This window comes from Lepus europaeus, chromosome 5 (assembly GCF_033115175.1).
Source record: "Lepus europaeus isolate LE1 chromosome 5, mLepTim1.pri, whole genome shotgun sequence".
Classification (NCBI taxonomy): domain Eukaryota; kingdom Metazoa; phylum Chordata; class Mammalia; order Lagomorpha; family Leporidae; genus Lepus; species Lepus europaeus.
This window is the reverse complement of record NC_084831.1, coordinates 322,142-345,647: the sequence shown is the minus strand read 5'-3', so window position 1 is coordinate 345,647 and position 23,506 is coordinate 322,142. Positions and strand designations below refer to the sequence as shown.

Here is a 23,506-nt window from a genome sequence, read left to right as displayed (position 1 = left end):
TGCCAGGCCCTGGAGAGGGCGAGGCCCCCAACAGGTGCACCCACAGGAGACGCACCAGACTGGGAGACAGGCGGGAGAGAGGGGAGGGGGAGTGGGGGGAATCAGCCGCTGCAGGCAACTCTGGGGGGCGGCTGAGAACGTTCCAGGTAGAACGAAGTCTGTGAACCGCAGGCTGCGTGGTCCCAGCACGCGGAGGTGACCCGGGCGGCAGCGGGGCCTGCGAGCCCCCACGCTCGCCTGGCGCCCCGCACCTCGGATGCACCCGGCTCCCCCCGGCCTGCGGCGGCTTCCTGGGGTTGTGGGACGCGTGCGGGGCTCCGGGGAGGGGTCACAGCCGGGCGCACAGCTGCTGCGGTCCGTCGTCGGCGCGGGGGCCCGGCGCGGGGGGCAGCAGCAGCGCGCGGAGGCGCAGGGCCAGGCGGGCGCGGGCGGCCGAGGCGAGCGCGAGCAGCGGCGGCAGCGCGAGGAAACCGAGGACGATCAGCGCCGCGGAGCCGCGGTCCGACAGCAGCGCGCGGCAGCGGGCGCCGGGCGCGGGGCGCACCTGCGGGCGGCGCGGTCACGGCGGGCCTGGCCTTCCCGCCTCTGCTGCTTCCCCCTCCCGGTGTGGGCAGCTGGCCCGAGCCCCTGCCCGCTGTCCCCAGCCTGTCGCCTCTCCCCCACCACAGCAGGGGATGCAGCGGCCGCCTGCCCCGAGCTCCCAGCCCCAGACCAAGCCAGAGCCCAACCGCAGGAGGAGCGGGGAGGCGTGGCGCGCCCTGGTGGCCCCTGGTACCGGGCTAGGAGGCCCTGGGAGGGCGGGCGCTGAGCGACAATAGCCCTGTCTCTGCCGCCCCAGCCCGTGTGGGGGTGCCTGGCAGAAGAAGGGCTCCCCGGGAAGCCACCTGTGCCTCCAGCCTCATGGACCCTGACCTTTGGCAGGACCCCAGTCCCCACCCACCCACCCAGAGCTGAGGCTCACCTTCGAGTGGCACAGGAACCCCAGGTAGACCACTGCGGCGGCCGGCAGCAGAGCCAGAAGAAAGACGGTGCCGGGCAGCAGCAGGTGCAGCAGGAGCCCAGCCAGGGCGCGGCCGGGCAGCAGCAGGGTCCGGAGGCCTCTGATGGCCAGGCCGGGCCCCCCAGGGCCTCTCAGGGCGGGGGGCCTTCGGGGCAGCATGGGTGCTGTGTCCGAGGTGCCCTCTCCTTCATCCTCCTCTGCCTCCCTCTCTTGCTCACTCATGCTCTCCTGCAGGTGGGCCTGGGGCTCTCGGGGCTGGCGGGAAGGCAGGGCCAGTGCCCTCCAGGGTCAGGCAGGAGACCCTGAGCCCTCCTCAGGTTGCACCCCTATGCAGATGCTGGCAACTGGGTAATGGACCCTGGCCCGGGTAGGTCCAGCCCTGACGGTGGGCCCCCAGGGCCACTCCCCTGCCTCAGTTCCCCCTGCCAGGAGATGCAGCCGTCCAGTCTCCCTGTGAGCTCCTGTGTGTCCCGATCAGGCCCTGCACGGCTGTCCCCACAGCACAGGCCCAGGGCAGGGGCCCTCCTCCCTTCTGGTCCCTCCCAGCTCCCACACACAATGACTCCATGTCATGAGCTTTGACTGACAGCTGTGCCACCACCCCACCTCCAAGCCCTAGCCCCCGCTACTCCCCTCTTTTGAAAACCTGGCGGCTGCTCAGCCTCTGTGACACGGGAGCCTGCCCTGTGGGAGTCTGCATGGCCCTGCACCTGGTGTACCCAGGGGCGGCAGCCACAGTGCTCAGCAGGGCTGACACAGCAGTGGGTTTCCAGTGCTGGGTGAAGGTGTCCGTGGGGGGGGGGGGGGCGCAGAGCATTCCTCATCTCCTCCCACTCTGTCCCCAAATCCCAGCATGTGACCATCCTGCACAACATACAGCATTTTTAACTTTAATTTCATTCTGGGGTCTTTGCTGTGGCATAACAGGTAAAGCCTTCTGAAATGCCGCCATCCCATATGGGCGCTGGTTCAAGTCCCGGCTGCTCCATTTCCAGTGCAGCTCCCTGCTGTGGCCTGGGAAAGCAGTGGAAGATGGCCCAGGTCCTTGAGACTCTGCACCCGTGTGGGAGACCTGGAAGAACTTCCAGGCTCTTGGCTTTGGCCTGGCCCAGCCCCAGCCGCTGCAGTCATTTGGAGGGTGAACCAGCAGACGGACGATCTCTCTCTTTCTGTCTCTGTCTCTCTTTCAAATAAAATAAATCTTAAAAAAAAAAAAAAAAAGACAGGCCGGCGCCACGGCTCAATAGGCTAATCCTCCGCCTTGCGGCGCCGGCACACCAGGTTCTAGTCCCGGTCGGGATGCCGGATTCTGTCCCAGTTGCCCCTCTTCCAGGCCAGCTCTCTGCTGTGGCCAGGGAGTGCAGTGGAGGATGGCCCAAGTGCTTGGGCCCTGCACCCCATGGGATACCAGAAGCACCTGGCTCCTGCTGCCACTGGATCAGCGAGATGCGCCGGCCGCAGCGGCCATTGGAGGGTGAACCAACAGCAAAGGAAGACCTTTCTCTCTGTCTCTCTCTCTCTCTCACTGTCCACTCTGCCTGTCAAAAAAAAAAAAAAAAAAAAAGACAAACAATAGAGTGAGTCTCCTGTGAGCTGCTCGATTCCACGGCTTCGTCCCTTCCAACTGTTCTCCCAGCATCTGCAGGCTCCTGCACACCAGCCTCCAGCAGAGCCCGAAAACAGGATGACGACAGCTACGCATAGCATGGCCGCGCCCGTCGGGAGCTGAGGGGTCCTGCCCGACTCACCAGCAGCCCGTTTTCACTGGCACACATGTGCCAAGAACTTTTCTCAAAATTATTTTTTTTTAGATTTTATATGACAGACAAAAGGACACAGAGAGGAAGAGACAGAGAAGAGGGCTCTTCCATCCGCTGGTTCCCTCCCCAAGCGCCCACAACAGGCAGGGCTGCGCCAGGCTGAAGCCAGGAGCCTGGAGCTCCAGCTGGGTCTCCCGCGGGGTTGGCAGAGAGCTGGGTCAGAAGCACCACAGCCGGGACGTGAACCGGGCACTCCAACATGGGGCGCACCGAGTGCACACCGCGTGCCCGGTGCCTCTTTATTCAGATAATGAATTTGGGATTAAAAAAGAAAAGCTGCACCATCCACGCCCTCCCCAGGCCCTCATTCACTGGCCGACGCTGGCTGCTGCTGGGGCTCCCGGTGTCTGCGGGGTCACCCATGAAGAGCGCACGTTCACCCGGCTCCTGGCTCCGGGGCCTGTTCAGGCGTCCGGGCCACACAGGGCAAGGTGCCCGCGGGGTCTCTCTTCCTCTTCTTACAAAGCTGCTGGGGGGGGGGGGCATGACCCCATCTAACTCTGATCACCTGCCAAAGCCCCCGCCTCCAAACACCACCAACAGGACAGGACGCGGGATCAAGTTCCAAGGTTGTGCCAGGAAGTGCCCGAGGCTCTGAGGAGCCCAGGCCAAGGGGCTGGGGAGGCTGCTGCCCTGCAGGTGCGCCCTGTGGACTGGCTCTCCGACAGCTCCACAGCTCGCCCTGGGCAGACAGGCGGCCTCTGTCTGCCTGTCTGTCTCCTGGGAGTCAGGCATGTCTCCAGGGCCAGGGCCAGCATGGAAGCCAATCCTGTGGCACAGGGTGGCAGGGGCCTGAGGATTCAGCCCAACTTGCCTTTGCCGCTCACAGCAATCCACAGCGGCTGATGGCTGCGAGACCTGCCCCATGGAACGTTCTAGAAGAGAAAGGAAGACGTTTGCCACAGCACAAGCAGACATTTCCGGGCAATGGCAAGGGCTCAGGAGAGACTAACACAGGTGGGAGCCCAGGGCTGCTGCAGGTCCCCACGGGGACCCCAGGACCTCCTCTCCTCCTTGGCGTCTGGCGGTCCAAGTGGTGCCAGGATGGGAAGGGGCCCGACTTTGCTGCCTCCTCGTGGACCCCCATCGGGTACTGGAGGGGAGAGGCCATGGGGTCAGCCGGCAGGGCAGCGTCTCCCGTCTGGACACTGGACAGGTATCCTGGACCCAGGTTTGCAGGATTCCAAGGCCCACTTAGGCCCTGCCCTGGGGGCACCAGCTCTGCTGGGATGCCTCCCTGCCCAGGTACCGCCCCCGCTGCTGTCTCCCTAGCCCCCCCCCCCCCATCCAGCTGGATTTCATGTAAACGCTGTGTGGGAAGAAAGGGCTGAACCTCATGGGACCGGTAGGGACAGGCCAGCCCCAGAGCAGGGGGGGCCTTAGGCAGCAGGGACAGGGCAGCCCCAGAGCCCCAGGGGACCTTAGCCAGCAGGGACAGGTCAGGTGGAGGGCAGGGCCCCAGGGACCCCAGGAGTCCTGGTGGGGGGTCTCCAAGGCAAGTCGGGGCACATTGAAGGCTGTGCTCGGGGTGGTGGGATGGGGCCCATGGCCCCCAGGCGAGTTCCTGCTTGTCTTTCTGGAACTACCTGCTTTGGCCTGTGTTCCCTGGGAGGGGGGCTGAGTGGGGGTGTGGGGGGGGGGGCAGGCGGGATGCCAGGGCGGGGGGCTGCAGCCTGGCAGGCAGGGCCTCCCACTAACTTGCTGGGTAAACAGTGTTGGGTGGACTCCGCCAGCCCATGGGCAGGAGGTGGAGCCAGGGCGGCCCCTCCCCCCAGGTGAGCTCGGTTGTCTGGGGAGCAGGTACTCCAGCTCTGAGCCTGCAGGGGGGACCGGCCAGCCATGGAGAAGACCCCGGACCACACAGAGACCCTGAGGGTAGCTGTAAGTGAAGCCCCTAGGCAGGCTAAGCCCCGGCGGGGCTCCTCCTTGGCTGACACTGGGCGGGACTGGCCAGAGGCCTTGTAGGGTGGGTGCGGGACCCTACTCTCCCCAGGTCGACGCCAGGAGACCCGAGTGCTGCAAGTGGGACCTGGCAAGGGAGGACGCGGAGCAGGAGCTGCGGTGGACGGAGCTGGGCTCCGAGGAGGCCCCCGCGGAAGCCGCCCAGGGCCCTGGCTGCCTTCTCCGGGCCGTGTGGCGGGGCCCCGTGGGGCTGGTGTTGCAGCTGCTGCGGCAAGGGGCCAGCGTCGAGGAGAGGTGGGCCCCTGGCCGGGCGCAGGATCTTAGCTGGGCAGGGTCCCCTCCCGGGGAGGGGAGGGCCGAGGGGTACGGCGGGGCGCGGCCACCCGCAGACCCCGCTGCCTCCCCGCAGGGACCGCGCCGGCCGGACCCCGCTCCACCTGGCGGTGCTGCGCGGCCACGCGCACCTGGTGCACCTGCTGCTGCGGCGCGGGGCCCCGGCGGCGGCCGCCGACTGCGCGGGGCGCACGCCGCTGCACGAGGCCTCCTGGCACGGCCACTCGAGCGTGGCGGAGCTGCTGCTGCGGCGCGGGGCCCCGGCGGCGGCGCGCTGCGGGGCCGGGCTCACGCCGCTGCACTGCGCCGCCGCGCTCGGCCGCACGCCGCTCGCCGCCGCCCTGCTGGCCGCGCCGGGCCCGGGCCCCGCCTTGGCTGACGCGCGGGGCTGGACGGCGGCGCACTGGGCGGCCGCGGGCGGGCGGCTGCCGGTGCTCGAGCTGCTGGCGGCGGGCGGCGCGGAGCTGGACGGCGCGCTGCTGGCCGCGGCCGGGGCGGGCCGCGGGGCCGCGCTGCGCCTCCTGCTGGCGCGCGGGGCGCAGGCGGACGCCGCCGACGGCTCCGGGGCCACGGCGCTGGGGCTGGCGGCCAGCCTGGGCCGCGAGCAGGTAGGTGCGGCTGTCCCCAGGGGGGTGGCCGCCCCGGAGAGCCCCAGGGAACCCCCGGCCTTGCTTCCGGCTCCCTTCTGGAAAATGTTACCACGGACCCGGGCGGTGCTGGGGTCCAGCCCAGTCCCAGGAACAGCGGCCGCCACCAACTCTTGAGATTTTTTAAAAAAAATATTTTTATTTGTTTGAAAGGCAGAGCGACAAACAGGAAGTGAGGGTGTGTGTGTGGAGAGAGAGAGAGAGAGAGAGAGAGAGAATGAATTTGAATCGCTCCCCCAATGCCCCCAACAGCCAACTGGATCAAGCAGAAACCAGAGGCCAGGAGCCTCATTCGGGTCTCTCACGTGGGTGCAGGGGCCCAGGCACTTGGACCATCGCCTGTTGCTTTCCCAGGCTACCAGCAGGGGCTGGATGGGAAGTGTGGTGGCCAGGACTTGAGCTGTCGCTCCCGTACGGATGCCGGTGCACCCTGCCATGCCAGCCGCCCCAAGGCTTGAATCTGTGGCTCACTGGGGCACAGTGGACACCTCCACTCAGAGCCCTGCCGGGGTGTCCTGGGCTCTGGCCGTTTACCAAGGAGGGGCAGCGTCTGGTCAGCAGGCGGCTGACAAGTGGCTCCTCCTGGCCCCAGCCCCTCCCACATGCAGGCTGAGGTGGCCCCTGTTCTCCCCTTCCTTCCAGGACATTGAGGTGCTGCTGGGCCACGGGGCAGACCCAAGCCTCAAGGACAGGCATGGCCGCTCTGCGCTGCACAGGGCTGCTGCCCGGGGACACCTGCCTGCCGTCCAGCTGCTGGTAGCCTGGGGAGCTGAGGTGGACACTCGGGACTCACTGGACCTCACACCCCTGCACCACGCCGCTCGGGGGGGCCACGTGGAGGTCGCCAGCCACCTGCTGGACAAGGGAGCACAGGTCAACGCTGCTGGCTGGCTGCACAAGACGCCTCTGCACCTGGCCACGGAGCATGACCACTGTGCCACCGTGGGACTTTTGCTGAGCAGAGGGGCCAGCCCTGGCCTGAGAACACGGTGGGGTGAGGTGGCCCAGATGTCCGAGGGGGGCCTGCCCCGCGTGCCGCCTGCCCTCTGAGGGGCGTCTGGCTCCCTAGCCCTTGCTTTTCCCGGCCACGCGCCTGGGCAGAGCAGACCTCAGCTTGGAGGCATCTAGAGGAGGCGGCAGCCACACGGGGTCCTGGGTCTTGGGATGGAGCGCAACCCCCCCCCCCCCAGCGTGCCCACCTGCGGCTCCTGCAGGCTCTCTGGTAAAGGCTGAGTTGTGGCAACAGCTGTGACCAAATCCCGACACCCCCCCAGCTGTGTGTTTTCTTAGATGTTGTATTTGGCCGCCTGGTGCTCAAGCCAAGGGCTGCGGTTGCTGGAGTGCGCCCTGCCGTGTGGAGCCCATTCTCTGGACCTCCCGCTGGCCTCACTGCCCTCCCAAGACCAGGTTTCTCTGGACCAGTGTCACCAGGGCTGGGACCAGGGGCCAGGGGCCGCCCGAGCACAGAGGCCAGCTGAGCTGCCCACAGAAACCTCAGTACAGGTTGAGCCCACCCTCCCCGGTGTGTCCCGTGTGTCCCCATCTCTCCCTGCAGCAGCACCAGGCCGCCGTGCCCTGGCTTCGGCATCTCCAGGAACCTGGAGACTCGGGGTTGTTGTCTCTGACTGCCCGCCTCTCCCAGACGCCTAGGAAAGGAGCCATGGTCGTCAGTTGCTTTAAGAGCAGGATTTTTGTTTTTTGTTTTTTGTTTTTAAAGACTTATTTGAGAGGTAGTTACAGACAGCAAGAGGTCTTCCATACGCTAGTTCACTCCCCCAAATGACTGCAGTGGCTGGAGCTGGGCCAATCCGAAGCCAGGAGCCAGGAGCTTCTTCAGGGTCTCCCGTGCAGGTGCAGGCGCCCAAGCACTTGGACCATCCTCCCCTGCTTTCCCAGGCCGTAGCAGAGAGCTGGATAAGAGCGGCAGCTGGGACTAGAACCAGTGCCTGTATGGGATGCCAGCACTGCAGGCGGAGCATTAACCCACTGAGCCACAATGCTGGCAAGGTCAGGGTTTTATTGCTCTTTATGGAACACAGTTCCTCTTTGGAGGCAGAGCTGGTGTGGCAGGTCAGCACCATGGCGCCCCTGAGCCCGGGTCAGCTGTGGGATTGAACTTGCAGGGCAGGGGAGGCCGCCAGGGACTCTGCTGGCTGGGCAGTGTGCGCCCTGGGCACAGCCGGCACCTGGGAGGTGGCAACCACTTACTCCTGGGTAGGCGCTGGCCTGACCCTCAGGTGGGTGCGGGAGAGGATGGAGTGAGGTGAGGGCTGGAGGGGCAATGCTGGATGGACGACACACCCAGCTGGCCAGCACTCGGGCCCTGCAGAGCTGCCCGCTGTGTCCACTGTGGTGCAAGCTGCCCCACTCGTGCCCAGACCTTACCCAGTGGGTCCATCTCAGCCTTGGCTTCCCTGTAGCCAACACCAAACACAGCTACCACCCGGTTCCACACCTTGGGTTGTGCTGCCCCTGCTCACAGCCTGCCAGTGGCTCCCGCTCACGTGGTGTGGCTGTGCCTGCACCTGCCATCCCGGGTGTCCTCTGCACGCCATCACGTGGAGGACTCTGGGGTACCCAGAGGTGACACTGGGTGGCTTCTGTAGCCACGGGGACCCCCCCCCCCCCCGGCCAGGTGGGAAAGGTGAGGCTGCCTCTGCCTTCCCACTGGGCGGGCACTGGACGGGGCACCGGGTGGGGGCTCTGGGCAGACACCATGGCCTCCTCTGCTGCCCCAGGAAGACCACACAGATAGCATGCGGAGACGAGACTGCCTGAGGGGACAGGTGGCCCAGCTCCCCCTCCCCGACTGCTACTGCGTGAGGCAGCCCCGGAACTGCCCGGCTCGCGAGATGGTGAGCGGGAGCCCTGTGCCAGGCCACCACGTCTCAGGGTGCTGTTACTCAGCATGGCTCCCCCGTCCCCGTCGCCACCTTGCTCTCTGAGACGGGCAGGCGTGCTGCCCCTCAGGCCTCGGACGCCCGCCGGACCCTCTGCCCGGTCCGGAGAGCTGCCACACGGCATCGCTCACGTCCTCTTTTCGCTTTATTTGATCTCCCGTCTGGTGGTTCACTGCCCCAGTGCCTGTAACAGCCAGGGCCGGGCCGGAGCCAGGAGCCCCCTCTGGGTCTCCACGTGGGTGCCGGGGGCCCACGCCTTGCCCATCCTTCCCAAGGTGCAGGGTAGCCAAGCACTCGGAGATGTGGGAGCCCCGGGCAGTGTCTCTGCGGCCTGTGTTGCCGCCCCCACTCCCTCTACCAGACACTATCCCCGGTCTCCAAGACCCCGCGTGTGGCGCAGCAGGTTCTGCTTCGGCTCCAGCGCCTGGCTAACGCAGCCGGGGGAGTGCGTGGGTCCCTGCCCCCACGTGGGAGGCCAGGGGGAAGCTCCTGGCCCAGCCCTGGCGGTGCCGCCAACTGAGGAGTGGACCAGCGGACGGAAGGTGCGTCCGAAAAATTCATCTTAAAACCAAAATGGGGCAAAGCGTGAACAGCCGGTGCCCCTGGGGGAAGCGACCCGGGGACTCTGGTCCGGCAATTTCTCTCCAACTTAAAGTCGCACCGCGTACGAAGCTGCAAGAGGCCGCTCGCCCCACGCCGCGCCTCCCACACGGCCGCCGCCTCGTCCACAGGGGTCTCTCGGGGCGCAGCCGCCAAGGACCGACCCCCAGCCGGGGCAGCCGGACTGCCCCCCTCCCGCGTCCAGCCCGGCTCCCCGGAGCTGAGCTCTGTCCGCGGGTTACAGGGCTGCGGACCCCAGCGCCGGGCACCGCGCGCGGCTCCCCCGCGGGCCTCGCTCTCCAGGGGCCTGCCCGGGGTAGACTGGCTGCTTCCCGCCAACACAGGCCAGGGTCGACTCCCCCGTCCCCGCTCCGCCGCGCCGGCCGCCGCGTCGCCCGGGCCCGCCAGCACACGCCTACGCCCACCGCCCCCGGACGGCAACGCGCACGCGCGGCGCCCCGGAAGTGCTCGTGCCGCCGGCGCCCCGGAAGCGCTCGCGAGCCCCGCTTCCGCGGCGGGCGGCATGGCGGCGGGGCGGCGGGAGCGCTGAGCCGCGGGGCCCCGGGGCGCCATGGTTTTCCTCACGGCGCAGCTGTGGCTGCGGAGCCGGCTCACCGACCGCTGCTGGCGGGTGCAGGAGGTGCTGCAGCACGCCCGGGTGAGTGCGCCGCGCGCGCCGGCGGGGCCGGGGCGCTCCGGGCCGCGGCCGCCCGCCGACCTCGCCGCTCTCCCGTTTGTCCACCCAGCACTTCCGGGGTAGGAAGAACCGCTGCTACCGGCTGGCCGTCCGGGCCGTGACCAGGGCCTTCGTGAAATGCACGCAGGCCCGCAGGCTGAAGAAGAGGACCATGCGGACCGTAAGCGTCCCCGGCGCCCCCACGCGCCCTGCCCGTGTCCCCACCGCCGCCACGCGCGGGCTGAGCCCCAGGGCCCGGGGCGGTCGCGCGCTAGGAGTGTGGCCCGGACGAGCGGAGGGAGGTGGCAGTCGGGGGCCCCGCGCGCGCCGGCTCCGATCTGGGGCGACGTCAGCGGCGGCCCCGCGCGTTCTCACGCCCTTGAGGAGTCACCCGGGTAGCGGGAGCAAATGGGCTTCAAAGATTGATTTGTTTATTTGAAAGGCAGAGTTGCAGAGGGAGGGAGAGGTCTTCCGCCCTCTGGTTCACTCCCCAGGTGGCCACAATGGCCAGAGCTGCGCCGATCCGGAGCCAGGAGCTTCTCCTGGTCTCCCAAGCGGGTGCAGGGCCCAAGCACTTGGACATCCTCCACTGCTTCCCCAGGCCCCAGCAGAGAGCTGGATCGGAAGTGGAGCAGCGGGACAGGAGCCGGCGCCCCTGTGAGAGGCCGGTGTGAGACCTGAGCCTGAATCAAGGTGTAACTGTGTCAAATTAGGCCTCCATCTTGTAACTTGGGCCTGACCAGGCCCCGAACCCTAAGCCAGAAGTAAGTAAATGAGCTCACCTTGCAATAAACTCTCCTAGCAACAGCCGATTAACAGAGAAATACCTGGAGTCCCCGGCGTCTTCTCAGGGCAGATAAGGTGATTGCTAGCTACCTGAGACCCTGCAGTTTGGCACGTGCACCCCCCGTGCTTCGGCCAATCAATTCAAAAGGCATCAACCCCAAGCCATCCCACCACCTTTAGCAGGTCCGTTCCCGCCACTGGATGCACTAATCAGCTCTAGGGGATGTCCTTTGAATTTCCCGCGGGATGAGATGATTTGCTAAATGGTACCATGATGTATAGAATGTCTCTGAAAACCCTATAAAAACCCCGTTAACTGAAGGGTCGGGGCTCTCAACTCAGACCCACTGCGACTGAACTGGGCATCACAGCCGGCGGTGCAGGCAGTGGCTTCACCCGCTGCGGCCACAGCGCCGGCCCCTTCGGTGCTGTTTTAAAAGATGGGCTGGCGCCACGGCTTAACAGGCTAATCCTCTGCCTTGCGGCGCCGGCACACTGGGTTCTAGTCCCGTTTGGGGCGCCGGATTCTATCCCGGTTTCTCCTCTTCCAGGCCAGCTCTCTGCTGTGGCCCGGGAAGGCAGTGGAGGATGGCCCAAGTCCTTGAGCCTTGCACCCCATGGGAGACCAGGAGAAGCACCTGGCTCCTGGCTTTGGATCAGCGCAGTGCCGGCCATAGTGGCCATTGGAGGGTGAACCAATGGCAAAAAAGGAAGACCTTTCTCTCTGTCTCTCTCTCTCACTATCCACTCTGCCTGTCAAAAAAAAAAAAAAAAAAAAAAAAAAAAAAAAGATGAGCCCCCCCCCCCCCCCCCCGCTTTTTCCAAAAGCCGAGTAAAATGGAGATCGTGGGAAAGCAGTGCCTGGGGCTCAGTACTCTGCACCAGAATTGACCTGCTTCAGTTCATCTCCCGGAGCTGCTGAGCCCGGCACGGTTCCGAGGGCGCTGTTCTCAGCAGGTTCGCTCCTGTGCGCGGGCTCGGGCACCCACCCCTCCTCCCTGCAGGCCGGGTGGCCCCGGCTTCGTGCCCGTCTGTGCCAGACCAGGAGCTGTATCTGCCGCGGGGTCTGTCACTCTTCTGTCTGACAGACGTGTGTTGGGTCAGAGCCCGTGGTGGTGCCTTCCCTGCCTTACGGGGCTTGAAGCTGGGGTCTGGAAGAGGAGCCGCGCCTCTGGCCCCTGCCCCTGCCCCCGCCCCCTCTCAGTGAAACCAGCTTTTCTGTGTGCTCTGCCGAAGGCCTGTGCCCAGCAGGGCCTCCCGACGCCTCTCCCCCTCTCATTTCAGCTCTGGATTAACCGAATTACAGCTGCCTCCCAGGAGCACGGCCTGAAGTACCCAGCATTCGTTTCCAATTTAATTAAGGTATGGTTGAGGATCCGGCCCTGCCAACAGCGAACGCCAACCCAGAGCCAGCCTGGCAAGGTTTGGGGCTCAGCACACTGGACGCACGGGGTGTGGCTCCGAGGTGCTGGCCTCTACGGAGGGGAGGGCAGGAGCTTGTCCCTGAGCGTCTGCAGAGGCCAGCGCAGCTTCCTGCAGGAGCCAGGAGTCCCGGCTGCTCTGCTTCCCACAGCTCCTTGCTCATGTGCTGGTAAAGCAGTGAAGACGCGGAGGGTGTGGACCCCTGCTCCACGAGGGAGACCCGGATGGAGCTTCGGGCTTCAGCCTGGCCCAGCCCAGGCCACTGTAGCCAGTTGGGGTGTGACCCTGGATGGAAGATCTCTGTCTTGCTCTGATTCTGTTTTTCAAATAAACAGACCTAGGGAAGACGAGGTTTAATTTGAAAGGGTTAACATTGACTGATTTATTTACTTATTATTTATTTTTTAACAGGCAGAGTGGATAGTGAGAGAGAGAGAGAAAGGTCTTCCTTTTTGCCGTTGGTTCACCCTCCAATGGCCGCTGTGGCCGGCGCATCTCGCTGATCCGAAGGCAGGAGCCAGGTGCTTCTCCTGGTCTCCCATGCGGGTGCAGGGCCCAAGGACTTGGGCCATCCTCCACTGCCTTCCCGGGCCATAGCAGAGAGCTGGCCTGGAAGAGGAGAAACCGGGATAGAATCCGGCGCCCCGACTGGGACTAGAACCCGGTGTGCCAGCGCTGCAAGGTGGAGGATTAGCCTGTTAAGCCACGGCGCCGGCCTGGTTTTTTTTTTTTTTTTTTTTTAAGATTTATTTATTTGAAAGTGTTACAGAGAGGTCTTCCATTGGCTGGTTCACTCCCCAGATGACAACAGCTGGAGCTGCGCCCATCCGAAGCCAGGAGCTTCTTCCGGGTCTCCCACGCGGGTGGGACTTGGGCCATCCTCTACTGCTATCCCAGGCCATAGCAGAGAGCTGGATTGGAAGAGGAGCAGCCGGGACTAGAACCGGCGCCCATATGGGATGCCGGCACTTCAGCCAGGGCATTAACCCACTGCGCCACAGTGCCAGCCCCAACATTGACTGATTTCTGATGACAGTGGATGAAGCTTTAACTTAGGGGAAATGTTCTGTGGAATGGTGACAGGGAGGTGGGGCAGGGAGAGATGAGATCTTCCATCCACTGGTTCCCTCCCCAAATGCCCATAATAGCCAGGACTGGGCCAGGCTGAAACCTGGAGGCAGCAGCTTCTTCTGTGTCTCCCAGGCGGGTGCAGGGGCCCAAGCACTTGGGGCATCTTCTGCAGCTTTCCCAGGCCATTAGCAGGGAGCTGGGTTGGACAGGGACCAGCCAGGACTCTCACTGCCACTGTGATAGGGGTGCGGTCGGCCCTGGTGGAGACTGGGGCTGTGCTCGAGGTGCCCAGGCCGTAGGTGCAGAGAGAGAGCCCACCAGCCTCCACGGCAGCCCGGAATCCCCTGTGGTCTCATCCCTCAGGATGTCTGGCTTTGCGCTCCGGTGGGAACTCACACAGTGACTCCCAGGGAGCCCCTCCGTCCCAGGTCCGGGTCCTGCCCCCGGCTGCCCCGTTCTGAGCAGGTTGGTCGGGGAGCTGCGTCCACTGAGCCGCGCGTTGTTGCTGTTCCCAGTGCCAGGTGGAGCTCAACAGGAAGGTGCTCGCAGACCTGGCCATCTACGAACCCAAGACTTTTAAGTCCCTGGCGGCGTTGGCCGAGAGGAGGCGACAGGAAGGACTTGCTGCGGCCCTGGGGGACGGCCGGGAGCCGGAAGGCGTGTTTTCCCGAGTGGCGCGGGACCACTGACCTGGGAGCGCTGGGAGGCCACTCTGCCTGCTGGTGCTGACAGCAAGCACAGGAGGGAGAGAATTCATCAGCAGTGTGCAAGTGTCGCTTGTAACTGTTCCCAGAGCCACCTTCCACTGTCTGCAAATAAAGCCCACGTGTCCAGCTCTGAGGTTGTAGAGGGCGGTGTCAGGACAGAGGACGCACTGTGCGCACCACAGCCAGACTGAACTCGCTCAGAAAATAAACCTGCACGTTGACGGAACACAGGCAGAGGGCCCCCAGCCCAGGGCCCAGCCTTTTTACAGTTGAGGAGGGGTGGGTGGGGGCAGGGGGCAGGGGACGGAGGTGAATTCCTGGCACTGGTCTTTCGGGGCCGTGGGGACATGGGAAAGAACAGGGGTGTAAAGGCCACAGGGTGCGAGATGCAGCTGAGGTCCAAGGGCAAGGAACAGATGCCAGTGAGTGTGATGGCCGAGGTCGTCCATCAGCCCGGATTCCCCAGGGGGCCTGTGAAATGGAACCGCTCCCCACTCCTGCCCATTGCCCTGGGTCTCCCAGCTGCCCAGCAGGGTCCGTCAGCAATGGTTCCACTCCTTCCAGCCCAGGAGCGTGCTCAGTGAGCCCACCAGTGGAAGCCACCGGGTAGTACCTGGCTTCACTCAGTAAGGGCCGGCGCTGCCCAGGTCCACAGGAAATCTCACAACCCCCAGCGACTCAAGAGATGTCCCCTTGGAACCAGAAAACAACGGGTTCGTCTTTGGGTCCTCCGTCCCCGCCAGGGGCACCTGGACACCCCGCTCCTGGAGCCGGCTCCATGCTGTCCACTCTCCATCCACGCTTCTGTTCCCATTACTGCACGGCCCAGGAGTCCCTTCCTGGGACCTGTCACTGCACCCCAGCTTCTACAGGCTGGGGCTGGGTCCTGCTCAGAGGGTCTTAAGGCGCTCAAGGCGTGACCTCTGCATAGTCCGGCCAGCCCCCTGGTGACTGCTGCGTGTCCCCAGCTCACACCCCTCCAGCCCAGTGCTCCCTTTGCAGGTGTGCGCCTGAGCCCAGGGCCCAGACGGCTGGAGGCACCGGTTTCCCTCCCCTGGCCTGGAGAATGCCACGGAGAAACGAATTTGGGGGGGAGGGGGGCGCGGGGATCCTGCAAAGAGCAAGTCCCTTCTGTCCTGGAGCTGCCAGCCTGGGCTGCGGTGGTGTGGACTGGCCCCAGCGCGACCCTGGCGGCAAAGCAGAGGAAAGCCGGTCAGTGTTCACCGCTGCCCTCGCGTGGGGTCACCCACGAGGTGTTCCGGGGAGCGCCCGCAGGACCTGCCCCTGCCCAGGCAGCCTCGCGCGTGATTCCGCGGCCACTTCGCCATCCCTGTCCCGTCGCGCCCGGCCCCGCAGAGACAGACCTCCGAACCCGCGGGCTCCCGAGTCACCGCTCCCACGCGACACGGCGTATCCGTGTGGACGCGGGGCCCCAGGACACAGCCCGGAGCGGGTGCCGCGTTCGGCGGACCCGGCGCTCGGGGCAGACGCGCTTCCGGGACGGGCCGGAGCCGCGGGGAACGCCGGGTAACGAGCCGGCTCCGTCGGCCCCCGCGCCGGGTTCCGTCGCCGGCGCCTGACGCGATGCTGACGGTCGGGCCGTGCGGCCAATGGCGCGGGGCGGACTCCCTGCCCGGCCAATGGCACGCGGCGAGGGGGCGGGGACGGGGGCGCCGGGAGGCGGTGCGAGGAGCCGCCCCGCCGGGAAGGAGTCTGAAGGCGAGTCGGCGGCACAAGATGGCGGCGGCGGCGGTCCCGGGGCCGCTGGGCCCCGCGGCGGGAGCCGGCGCCCCGAGCTCGGGCGGCACGGCGCCCGGGCCGCAGGGGGTGCTCATCGGGGACCGGCTGTACTCGGGCGTGCTCATCACGCTGGAGAACTGCCTTCTGCCTGACGAGAAGCTCCGCTTCACGCCGTCCATGTCGAGCGGGCTGGACACCGACACGGAGACCGACCTCCGCGTGGTGGGCTGCGAGCTCATCCAGGCGGCCGGCATCCTGCTCCGCCTGCCGCAGGTGAGGGCGCGGCCGCGAGCCCCGGCCAGGTAACCGCCGCGCCGGCCAGGGCGGCCGGGCCTTTGTGGGCGCGGCGCGGCCCGCTCCCGACCCCTGACTCCCGATCCTTTGCAACTCCCGGAGCCCCCGCCCGGCCCGACCCCTGACCTCCGACCCCTGGAGCCTCGCCCCGGCCCGACCTCCGGACCCTGCGCCCGCCGAGACCCCTGATCCTGGCCAATCCCTGGATCCCCCGCCCGGCCCGACTCCAGACCCCTGACCCCCGATCCTGGTCCAGCCCCCGGAGGCCACGCCCATACCGACTCCCGACCCCGACCCCCGATCCTGGCCCAACGCCCGGACCCTGTACCCTCTCTGTCCCCTGACCCCCGATCTTGGCTGACTCCCGACCCCTGACCCCCACCCGCCCCGGACCTCCCCCTGGAGCCCGAGCCCGAGGCTTCGGGTCGCGCGGAGCCACCGTGACAGACGCTCTCTCTGCCTTTCCAGGTGGCCATGGCTACCGGGCAAGTGTTGTTCCAGCGCTTCTTCTACACCAAGTCCTTCGTGAAGCACTCCATGGAGGTGAGGGGAAGCCGGCGGGCCCGGTCCAAGCCCTGTGCCGAGTCCGCTGGCACGTGGCCAAGCGTCTGTCCGCCTGCCTTGCAGCACGTGTCCATGGCCTGTGTCCACCTGGCCTCCAAGATCGAGGAGGCGCCGCGGCGCATCCGGGACGTCATCAACGTGTTCCACCGCCTGCGGCAGCTGCGGGCAGAGAAGTGGGTCCAGGGCCTGGGGCGGGCACAGCCTAGCGGGGTGGCTTTCCTGTCCGCCCACATCAGCCCTGGTCTCCCGCGTGCTTCTGGCCCTGCCCTGGGCACTGGCCAGAGATGCCTCCTTGGGCTGCCCCTGGCTTTGAAACGGAACCGGGGCCCTGGCCTCCCCCGGGCTCCACAGAGGCCTCTGGAATCGGCCTCGCCTGGTCTCGGATGCAGGTGCTGTCTGTCCAGCCAGCTGCGAGCCCCAACGCTGACAGAACGGGGTCTGTCGGCGCTCCCACTGGCGAGTGTTTATGACCACGTGCCCACCTGGGTGCTGTGAGTCCCCTAGAGCCAGGTGCAGTGTAGGAGGTGGGAGGAGGTGCTGGGCCGCGTCCCGGTGGATCAGGTGTTTGCAGACCTAGTAAATGGGGAGCAGCTGGAACTGGCCCCACAGGCGGTGACGTGCTGCTCTGAGCGATTGTCCGGTTTCCGTCCTGGCCCTTGAGTCACAGTGGTCTTAGCACAGGGGAGGCCCGCTGGGCGTTCACGCGCCTCCCCTAGGGCGGCCGGCGGGGAGAGAGCGACGGGTTAGCGCGGAGCGTGAAGGGAGTGTGTGGGCTCCCAGGCTGAGTGGGCTCTGCGCCCCTGTGGCCTTGCCTGCCTTTGAGCCTTTTGCAGACCACGTGTTCTGTTTGCAGGAAGCCCGCGCCTCTGCTGCTGGACCAAGACTACGTCAACCTGAAGAACCAGATCATCAAGGCCGAGAGACGGGTTCTGAAGGAGCTGGGTTTCTGCGTCCACGTGAAGCACCCTCACAAGGTGGGTGTCGGGCTGGCTGCCTGCCCCGCCTCCCTGCTGTGTCCCTGCCACCCCCCCGCTGTGTCCCCGCCGAGTCCGGTCAGTGTCGGACGCTCCTGTGCTCGCCAGTCCTGGTCCGAGCTGCTCATCTTAGTGCAGGCTCTGAGTTTGAGAGGTGACATCTTCTGGAACGACCTTGTCAGCAGCTGACCTCAGCTGGTCCAGGTGGTCTGGTGGTGCCCGGGCTCCCTCAGGGGTGGACACATTCTGAGCCAGAGCCAGGCTGCCCCGTGTTCGCCCTGAGCGGCTCGGTGGCCGTCGCCTGTGTCCTTACACGACCGGGGTCTCCCCTGCCGCCCAGTTTGCGTCTCGCTTCACCTGCTGGCATTCATCTAACTTTAGGAAGTCGCCCACCACGTAGTTGGTGGTTGGGGCACAGAGACGTTTGGCGCAGGCTGACGTCGCTGATGGAAAAGGTGTTGAAGGGAGGACGAGGCGCCTGTGCCGTGGGCTGTCCAGCTGGCCGAGCTGTCACCAGACCAGGGACCGCTGCTGAGGGCTCGCACAGGTTCTGTTTTGCTATCATTTATTGATCCGAAAGGCAGAGCAGCAGAGAGATCACCCAGCGGTTCCAGAAATGGCCCCAGCGCTCAGGAGCCTGAGCTCCATCCAGGCCTCCCCCACCAAGGCACAGCAGGAAGCTGGATGGGACGCAGGCCGCACTCGGTGGGGTGCCGGCACCGTGAGCGGTGCGGGACTGCGCTGCGGCCCCCGCGGGGCCGGGATAACTGCCCGCCCGTGTCTTGCAGATCATCGTTCTGTACCTTCAGGTGCTAGAGTGCGAGCGCAGCCAGCACCTGGTCCAGACCTCATGGTGAGTTGACCTCCTTGTTCCGCATGTCCAGCAAGGGCAGTGGGTAGTCGCCCCGTGACGTGGTTGTGGGCTGGAGGTGTCCTGGTGCCCATCAGCCTCCCCCAGGCCTGCCGAGAGACAGAGCAGTCAGTGGGTGTCCCTGTGGGGCTGCAGCCCTGGCCCGGGGCCGTCGGCTGCGGCGTGCGCGTGCCGGCTGCATGCGCTGGGGTGAGCTGCCGTAGCAGTGCAGAGTCGGGGTCGCGTGGTGAATTTCCCCGTGGAGTTGAATCTTGAGGGTCGTGGCTTTGCTGACTGAGTTGTCTGGTGCTATGATCACAGAGAACCCGTTTTGACTTTCTTTTCTGTACTCTTTCAATCGAAGGGTAGCCTCTGAGGGTAAGTGACTAAGACTTCTCCTGTGCTGTCCAAGCGCTTTGGTGCAGGGACAGCGGCGACGTCAGGCTGTCCAGCGGAGGCTGCTCTAGACTGGCGGTACGCGCGGTAGTGGCCACGGCCGGCGCTGCTGCTGGCCCTCACGATTGTGCTCCTTGCTAACCCTCTCGAGCTTTGGTAACCGTATCCGTAGAGCTGGTAAATGCACATGGAAGATGCCGTGCCTTCTGGGGCACAGCGAGGGCGGGGGCTGGGCTGTGGGGCCGTCTCTAGAGCTGACGCATTCTTAGAAAAGGTGTGCGTCTAAGTTCCACGGACACTCGACTGTGGGAACTTACTCCAAACGTGGCAGTGACTTACGTAATTTGAGGACTTTGTTGTTGAACTTAATGTTAATGGATTGACGTCGCAGCCCTGAGTGCTGAGGGCTGGCTAGAAGGCTGCCGGGCTGCCGGGCTGCCCTGCCAGAGGCGTCTGTAGAATCCAGAATTTACCCGTCCCTGGGGGTCTGGGTGGGTTTGTCTGCTGCCCTCTCCTGGGCTTATTTGGGGTGGGGTGGGGGTGGGGGCCGGAAGTCCGTCAGGGCGCAGCCTGACTTGTGTGCCCCCGGGGTGCGGCCGATTCCCGGGCTCACTGCCGCTTATGGCCTTTCGAGTGTTCTCATGGGATTGTTTGTGTCACAACGCTGATGAAACCAGTTTAAATCTGATTTTAATCTATTAAATCTTAGAGAAATGTAGTTTCTTACATATTAGAGAAGTAATGTATGTAAAGGAGAACGTTACAAATATTGATGGTTTTTAAATGTTTTAACATTTTGAAAAATGTAAAGTTTGTATCTATATCTCTTCTGAAGTATGATAAAATTTTAAAGATGTTCTTACGGTGATGAAACGGAGTATTTTGTTGCTTCTGTCTGATTCTGTGAATGTTCATTTTAAGACTCCTTATTGAATGGGGACAGTTTGGAAACGGCTGTCTAAGCCCGAGAAGAGGACGCCCCTTTGGGCACTGGCTTCCTCTGCATGGCACCCCTGGCCCCGCCTTGCGCCCAGGGGAACTGTCCCCGGTGCCCGTGGACTCCCTCGTGGAAGTAGCAGCTCAGTTGCCCAGAGAAGGACCAGGCCTCGGGCACTCTCGGACGAGCAGGACGCAGGAGGACGGCGCATCTCCCGGCAGCCTCGTGGCCGCGGCTCAGCCGGTCCATTTGAGTTTGCATGTCTCTGCACCGTGGATGTTGAGCGTTTGGATCCTTTAATCAGTGCATTCCGACTGCTGCAGGAGGCTGCTCTGAGGCCGTGTGCGTTGCATGGAGCAGGCCAGAGCTGAGGGAAAGTCAAGTTGAAGTCGGTTCTCTTCATAGCAACTCGCCTGACATTCAGCCAGCTTTTTCCCCCAGTAATATGTCCTCCTGTCTGCGTAGGAAGCAGCTAGGATGTCCTTGGGTAGCCTCACGCCCCAGGCCTGTAGCTCTAGGCTGTAGGAGCAGTGGAGGGAGCAGCAGGGCCGTGGGAGGCGTGGCTGGAGCTGGGGCTGGGGCTGTGCGCTGCAGCTCCTCCTCCCTTGGTTTTCAGGAACTACATGAACGACAGTCTGCGCACAGACGTGTTTGTGCGGTTCCAGCCCGAGAGCATCGCCTGTGCCTGCATTTACCTCGCCGCCCGGACACTGGAGGTCAGCGTGGCGCCACCGCTGGGAGGGCCGGGTCCGATTCTTCCTCCAGTCTCTGGAAACCTTTGTGTCTTAACACTTAAAATTCGGGCCCAGTTGGGCCCAGGTTGCTTGGGGACCCACAGGCTGGTTTTGTTTTTTTGTTTTTTTTCATTGATCGGAAAGAGTGACAGAGGGAGAGACAGGTTGGCTGGTTCTCCATCTGCCAGTTCCCTGCCCAAATGCTGCAATGCCTGGGGCTGGGCCAGTCTGAAGCCAGGAGCCTGGAGCTCCATCCAGATCTCCCAAGCACTTGGGCCGTCTCACGCTGCCTGCCCAGGTGCATTAGCAGGGAGCTGGATAGGAAGTGGAGCAGCCGGGACACCGGTTGGCACCTGTACAGGGTGCTGGCGCCACAGCACCGGCCGAGCGGGGTTCCCTTCGCCCCAGGGCTGGTGGTGGTTGCTGGGGAGCTGATGTGGGGCCGTTTGTGTCTGCAGATCCCTCTGCCCAATCGTCCTCACTGGTTTCTTTTGTTTGGAGCAACTGAAGAAGAAATTCGAGAAATTTGCTTGAAAATCCTGCAGCTTTATACACGGAAGAAGGTTGCATGTTTTTTCACGTAACAGGTGCATTTGTGCTTGCTCAGAGGTGCCTGGTTCTGAACACATGGTTCTGCTCTCGCAGGTGGACCTGGCACACCTGGAAGGTGAGGTGGAGAAGAGGCGGCAAGCGATCGAGGAGGCGAAGGCGCAGGCCAGGGGCCAGCTGCCCGTGGGCGCCCCGGTGCTGGATGGCGGCTCAGGGTTCTCGCCTGGCCCCAAGCCAGGTGAGTGCCAGGGCAGAGGTTCTGAGGCCACGGTGACACTGAGGCGAGGGCCCTGGAGGGGGTCAGTCTCGTCATTGTGTTCTCTCCTTATCCTTTGAATTAACGTAGAAATCGCACCGTTCACGGGCGCGCTGGGCGTGCAGGCTGGCGGGGAGCTCCTCAGGCTCTCTGAGGGTGTTCATGCAGCTGCCCGCAGATCATGCACACCTGTTACATGTGCACACACACACCTGGCACACGTGCACACACCTGTTACATGTGCATGTGTGCACACACGCCTGTTATGTACACACGCCTGGTACACGCGCACATGTGCATGTGTGCACACACACTTGTACACCCGTGCTGTGCACACACACCTGTTGTATACACACATTCACACATGCATGTTACACAGACTGCGCACACGTGCACATTAGATGCACATACATAAACATATACAAACGTGTTTTCATCTGCTGGTCATTCCCCACGCCCACAACAGCCAGGCCCAAGAGGTCTGACCCCGGGAGGGACCCGAGCACGGCGTCGCCTGCAGCCGGGCGGGCTGGACTCAGATCCGCGCTGTGGGCGTCCAGGCAGTGGCTCGGGGAGCACGGTGCCCACGCTGATGAAGGGCTCGTAACTGGGGCCACAGGTTGATGCTGTCAGGACGCCCACGGCCAGCCCAAGGGGAGCCCGTGCGCATGTGTACGTCCGCCCGCCCGCACCCGTCCAGGCTGGGAACGGGAAGCGGCCGCCTCCGGCTGTGCTGACCTGCGTTCTCTGAACAGTTCTCTGAGTGGTTCTCCCTTGTGCTTGACCCCAGTGGAATCCCCCAAGGAAGCCAAGGGGGACAAACCCTCCCCCCCGCCTGTCAAGGACACCAAGAGGAGAGCCGAGGGCTCGAAGAGAGCCCAGGCCGACGGCCCGGTGAACGGGTAAGGTGCGGTGCCGCCGCGTGGCGGGGCTGGCCGCAGGCACCGGTCTGCAGCCGCTCCACTGCCGTTCACAGCTTGCCCAAGGCGCGCGGGAGCCGGAGCCCGGAGCAGAGCTGCTCGCGGTCCCCATCTCGGTCCGCGTCGCCCAAGAGGAGGTGCGTGCCCGGGGCTCCCCGTGGGGCCACGCCCGGCTGGGTGGTTCTCCCAGGGTGGGTGGAGGTGCCGTGGGAGCCCCTGGCCGGGTCCGGCGGTCACGCAGGTGGAGGTGTGCCCTTCCGCAGGAAAAGTGACAGCGGCTCCACGTCCGGCGGGTCCAAGTCTCAGAGCCGCTCCCGGAGCCGCAGCGACTCGCCGCCCCGGCAGGCGCCCCGCAGCGCCCCCTGCAGGAGCTCTGAGGTGCGGGGCCCTCGGAAGCCCAAGGACTGCAAGTGCCCCCCCCAGAAGCCACGCAAGTCTCGGAGCCGCAGCTCGTCCCGCTCGCGAAGCCGGTCACGGGAGCGGGCAGAAAACTCTGGCAAATACAAGAAGAAAAGTCGTTACTACAGAGACGAGCGGCCGGAGCGCTCACGGTCGTACGAGCGCACAGGCCGTCGCCACGAACGGGGCCGCCCTGGACACAGCCGGCACCGGAGGTGAGGCAGACCCGGACCTGCCCAGGCCCTCGGCTCCAGCGGCCTGAGCACGGTTCTGGTTGGAATGGTCTTCGATGCTGGACCTAAGGTGAACCTGGACATGGCCTTGAGGAGCCGGCGTGGCGCCCCTGTGCAAGGCCCACCTCGGCCGGAACCCCACGGGCAGCTCAGCAGAAGAGCAGGGCACAGGGCCCTGTGGGTGTGGCTTGGTGCTAACGTCTGGCTGTCCCCTCCTGACCCGAGGCCCGGTGACGATGCCGAGAGTGGCTCTCAGGTCCCTGTCTGCAGTGTTGCGGTGAGAAATCGGCCTTAGCCCCTCAGGCTCTGAGCACGTGGACAGCGTGTGGCACACAGGTCAGAGCCTCGTGTGGACGCTCATTGGGAACCTGGACTCGGCCAGCTGAGCGCTGGCCCACGTGGGGCATCCCGATCTTTAAGACGAGAGGTACTTGGCTCCGTGTGGAGCCGTCTGTTTTTATCTGCAGTGCTGAGTGCGGGCACCAGCTCCTCGAGTTTGCTATGTGTGGATGGATAAACTACTCAGGACACGCGGACACTGCAGACTGGCCGCCGACATGCTGGCCTGTCCAGTTGGCCCAGCCGGCTTCCACTCGAGGGCCGTGGCAGTTGCTGCCCGACTCCCTGCTCATTAAAGTGTTGGCTTTGTCCTGAGCCTGTGCGTCTGCTCAGCCGCGGGCGGCAGCTGTGGCCCCGACGGAAGTGCTCCGAGGTCCAGGCGTCGCAGGCCGGCTCTCCCCATGGCACCCTGGTGGTCGCCTCCCAGGACGCACCTCTGAGCAGTGGCCCCAGGGGC

General features: G+C 64.8%; 4 protein-coding genes across 5 annotated transcripts; 3 read left to right on the top strand and 1 right to left on the bottom strand.

Annotated features, from left to right (window-relative positions):
- Nucleotides 1-328: 328 nt before the first annotated feature.
- Nucleotides 329-1,222, bottom strand: TMEM88B (transmembrane protein 88B). Its single transcript, XM_062193108.1, has 2 exons — nt 962-1,222; nt 329-544 (listed from the first exon to the last, which is right to left on the bottom strand). The coding sequence occupies exons 1-2, from the start codon at nt 1,220-1,222 to the stop codon at nt 329-331; spliced, it is 477 nt and encodes a 158-aa protein (XP_062049092.1).
- A 3,437-nt stretch (nt 1,223-4,659) lies between these two features.
- Nucleotides 4,660-8,476, top strand: ANKRD65 (ankyrin repeat domain 65). The gene is made up of 4 exons (XM_062193097.1): nt 4,660-4,701; nt 4,814-5,016; nt 5,132-5,663; nt 6,345-8,476. Exons 1-4 carry the CDS (start codon nt 4,660-4,662, stop codon nt 6,750-6,752), a joined length of 1,185 nt encoding a protein of 394 aa, XP_062049081.1. The 3' UTR covers nt 6,753-8,476.
- A 1,235-nt stretch (nt 8,477-9,711) lies between these two features.
- MRPL20 (mitochondrial ribosomal protein L20) lies at nt 9,712-13,997 on the top strand. The gene is made up of 4 exons (XM_062190279.1): nt 9,712-9,860; nt 9,949-10,059; nt 11,949-12,026; nt 13,673-13,997. The coding sequence occupies exons 1-4, from the start codon at nt 9,774-9,776 to the stop codon at nt 13,844-13,846; spliced, it is 450 nt and encodes a 149-aa protein (XP_062046263.1). The 5' UTR covers nt 9,712-9,773; the 3' UTR covers nt 13,847-13,997.
- Nucleotides 13,998-15,601: 1,604 nt separating this feature from the next.
- On the top strand, nt 15,602-23,364 carry CCNL2 (cyclin L2). Of its 2 annotated transcripts, XM_062190276.1 has the most exons (11): nt 15,602-15,877; nt 16,367-16,441; nt 16,526-16,635; nt 17,316-17,436; nt 18,225-18,289; nt 20,236-20,335; nt 20,812-20,916; nt 20,999-21,140; nt 21,949-22,060; nt 22,135-22,215; nt 22,342-23,364. In XM_062190276.1, the coding sequence occupies exons 1-11, from the start codon at nt 15,602-15,604 to the stop codon at nt 22,694-22,696; spliced, it is 1,542 nt and encodes a 513-aa protein (XP_062046260.1). In that variant the 3' UTR covers nt 22,697-23,364. The 2 variants fall into 2 exon arrangements, with proteins under 2 accessions (XP_062046260.1, XP_062046261.1); XM_062190277.1 differs by lacking the exons at nt 20,236-20,335; nt 20,812-20,916; nt 20,999-21,140; ... (1 more) ...; nt 22,135-22,215; nt 22,342-23,364 and adding an exon at nt 18,651-20,229.
- Nucleotides 23,365-23,506: the final 142 nt, after the last annotated feature.

What these genes read in the sequence shown, in the direction of transcription:
- ANKRD65 (XM_062193097.1), top strand. Translation starts at nt 4,660, where the DNA reads ATGGAGAAGACCCCGGACCACACAGAGACCCTGAGGGTAGCT. An exon ending in CAGAGACCCTGAGGGTAGCT is followed by an intron (nt 4,702 to 4,813) that starts GTAAGTGAAGCC and finishes TACTCTCCCCAG; the next exon opens with GTCGACGCCAGGAGACCCGA. An exon ending in CCAGCCTGGGCCGCGAGCAG is followed by an intron (nt 5,664 to 6,344) that starts GTAGGTGCGGCT and finishes CCTTCCTTCCAG; the next exon opens with GACATTGAGGTGCTGCTGGG.
- CCNL2 (XM_062190276.1), top strand. Translation starts at nt 15,602, where the DNA reads ATGGCGGCGGCGGCGGTCCCGGGGCCGCTGGGCCCCGCGGCGGGAGCC. An exon ending in CACCTGGTCCAGACCTCATG is followed by an intron (nt 18,290 to 20,235) that starts GTGAGTTGACCT and finishes CTTGGTTTTCAG; the next exon opens with GAACTACATGAACGACAGTC. An exon ending in TCGCCGCCCGGACACTGGAG is followed by an intron (nt 20,336 to 20,811) that starts GTCAGCGTGGCG and finishes TTGTGTCTGCAG; the next exon opens with ATCCCTCTGCCCAATCGTCC.
- MRPL20 (XM_062190279.1), top strand. Translation starts at nt 9,774, where the DNA reads ATGGTTTTCCTCACGGCGCAGCTGTGGCTGCGGAGCCGGCTCACCGAC. An exon ending in AGGTGCTGCAGCACGCCCGG is followed by an intron (nt 9,861 to 9,948) that starts GTGAGTGCGCCG and finishes TTGTCCACCCAG; the next exon opens with CACTTCCGGGGTAGGAAGAA. An exon ending in AGAAGAGGACCATGCGGACC is followed by an intron (nt 10,060 to 11,948) that starts GTAAGCGTCCCC and finishes CTCTCATTTCAG; the next exon opens with CTCTGGATTAACCGAATTAC.
- TMEM88B (XM_062193108.1), bottom strand. Translation starts at nt 1,222, where the DNA reads ATGAGTGAGCAAGAGAGGGAGGCAGAGGAGGATGAAGGAGAGGGCACC. An exon ending in GGTTCCTGTGCCACTCGAAG is followed by an intron (nt 545 to 961) that starts GTGAGCCTCAGC and finishes CGCCGCCCGCAG; the next exon opens with GTGCGCCCCGCGCCCGGCGC.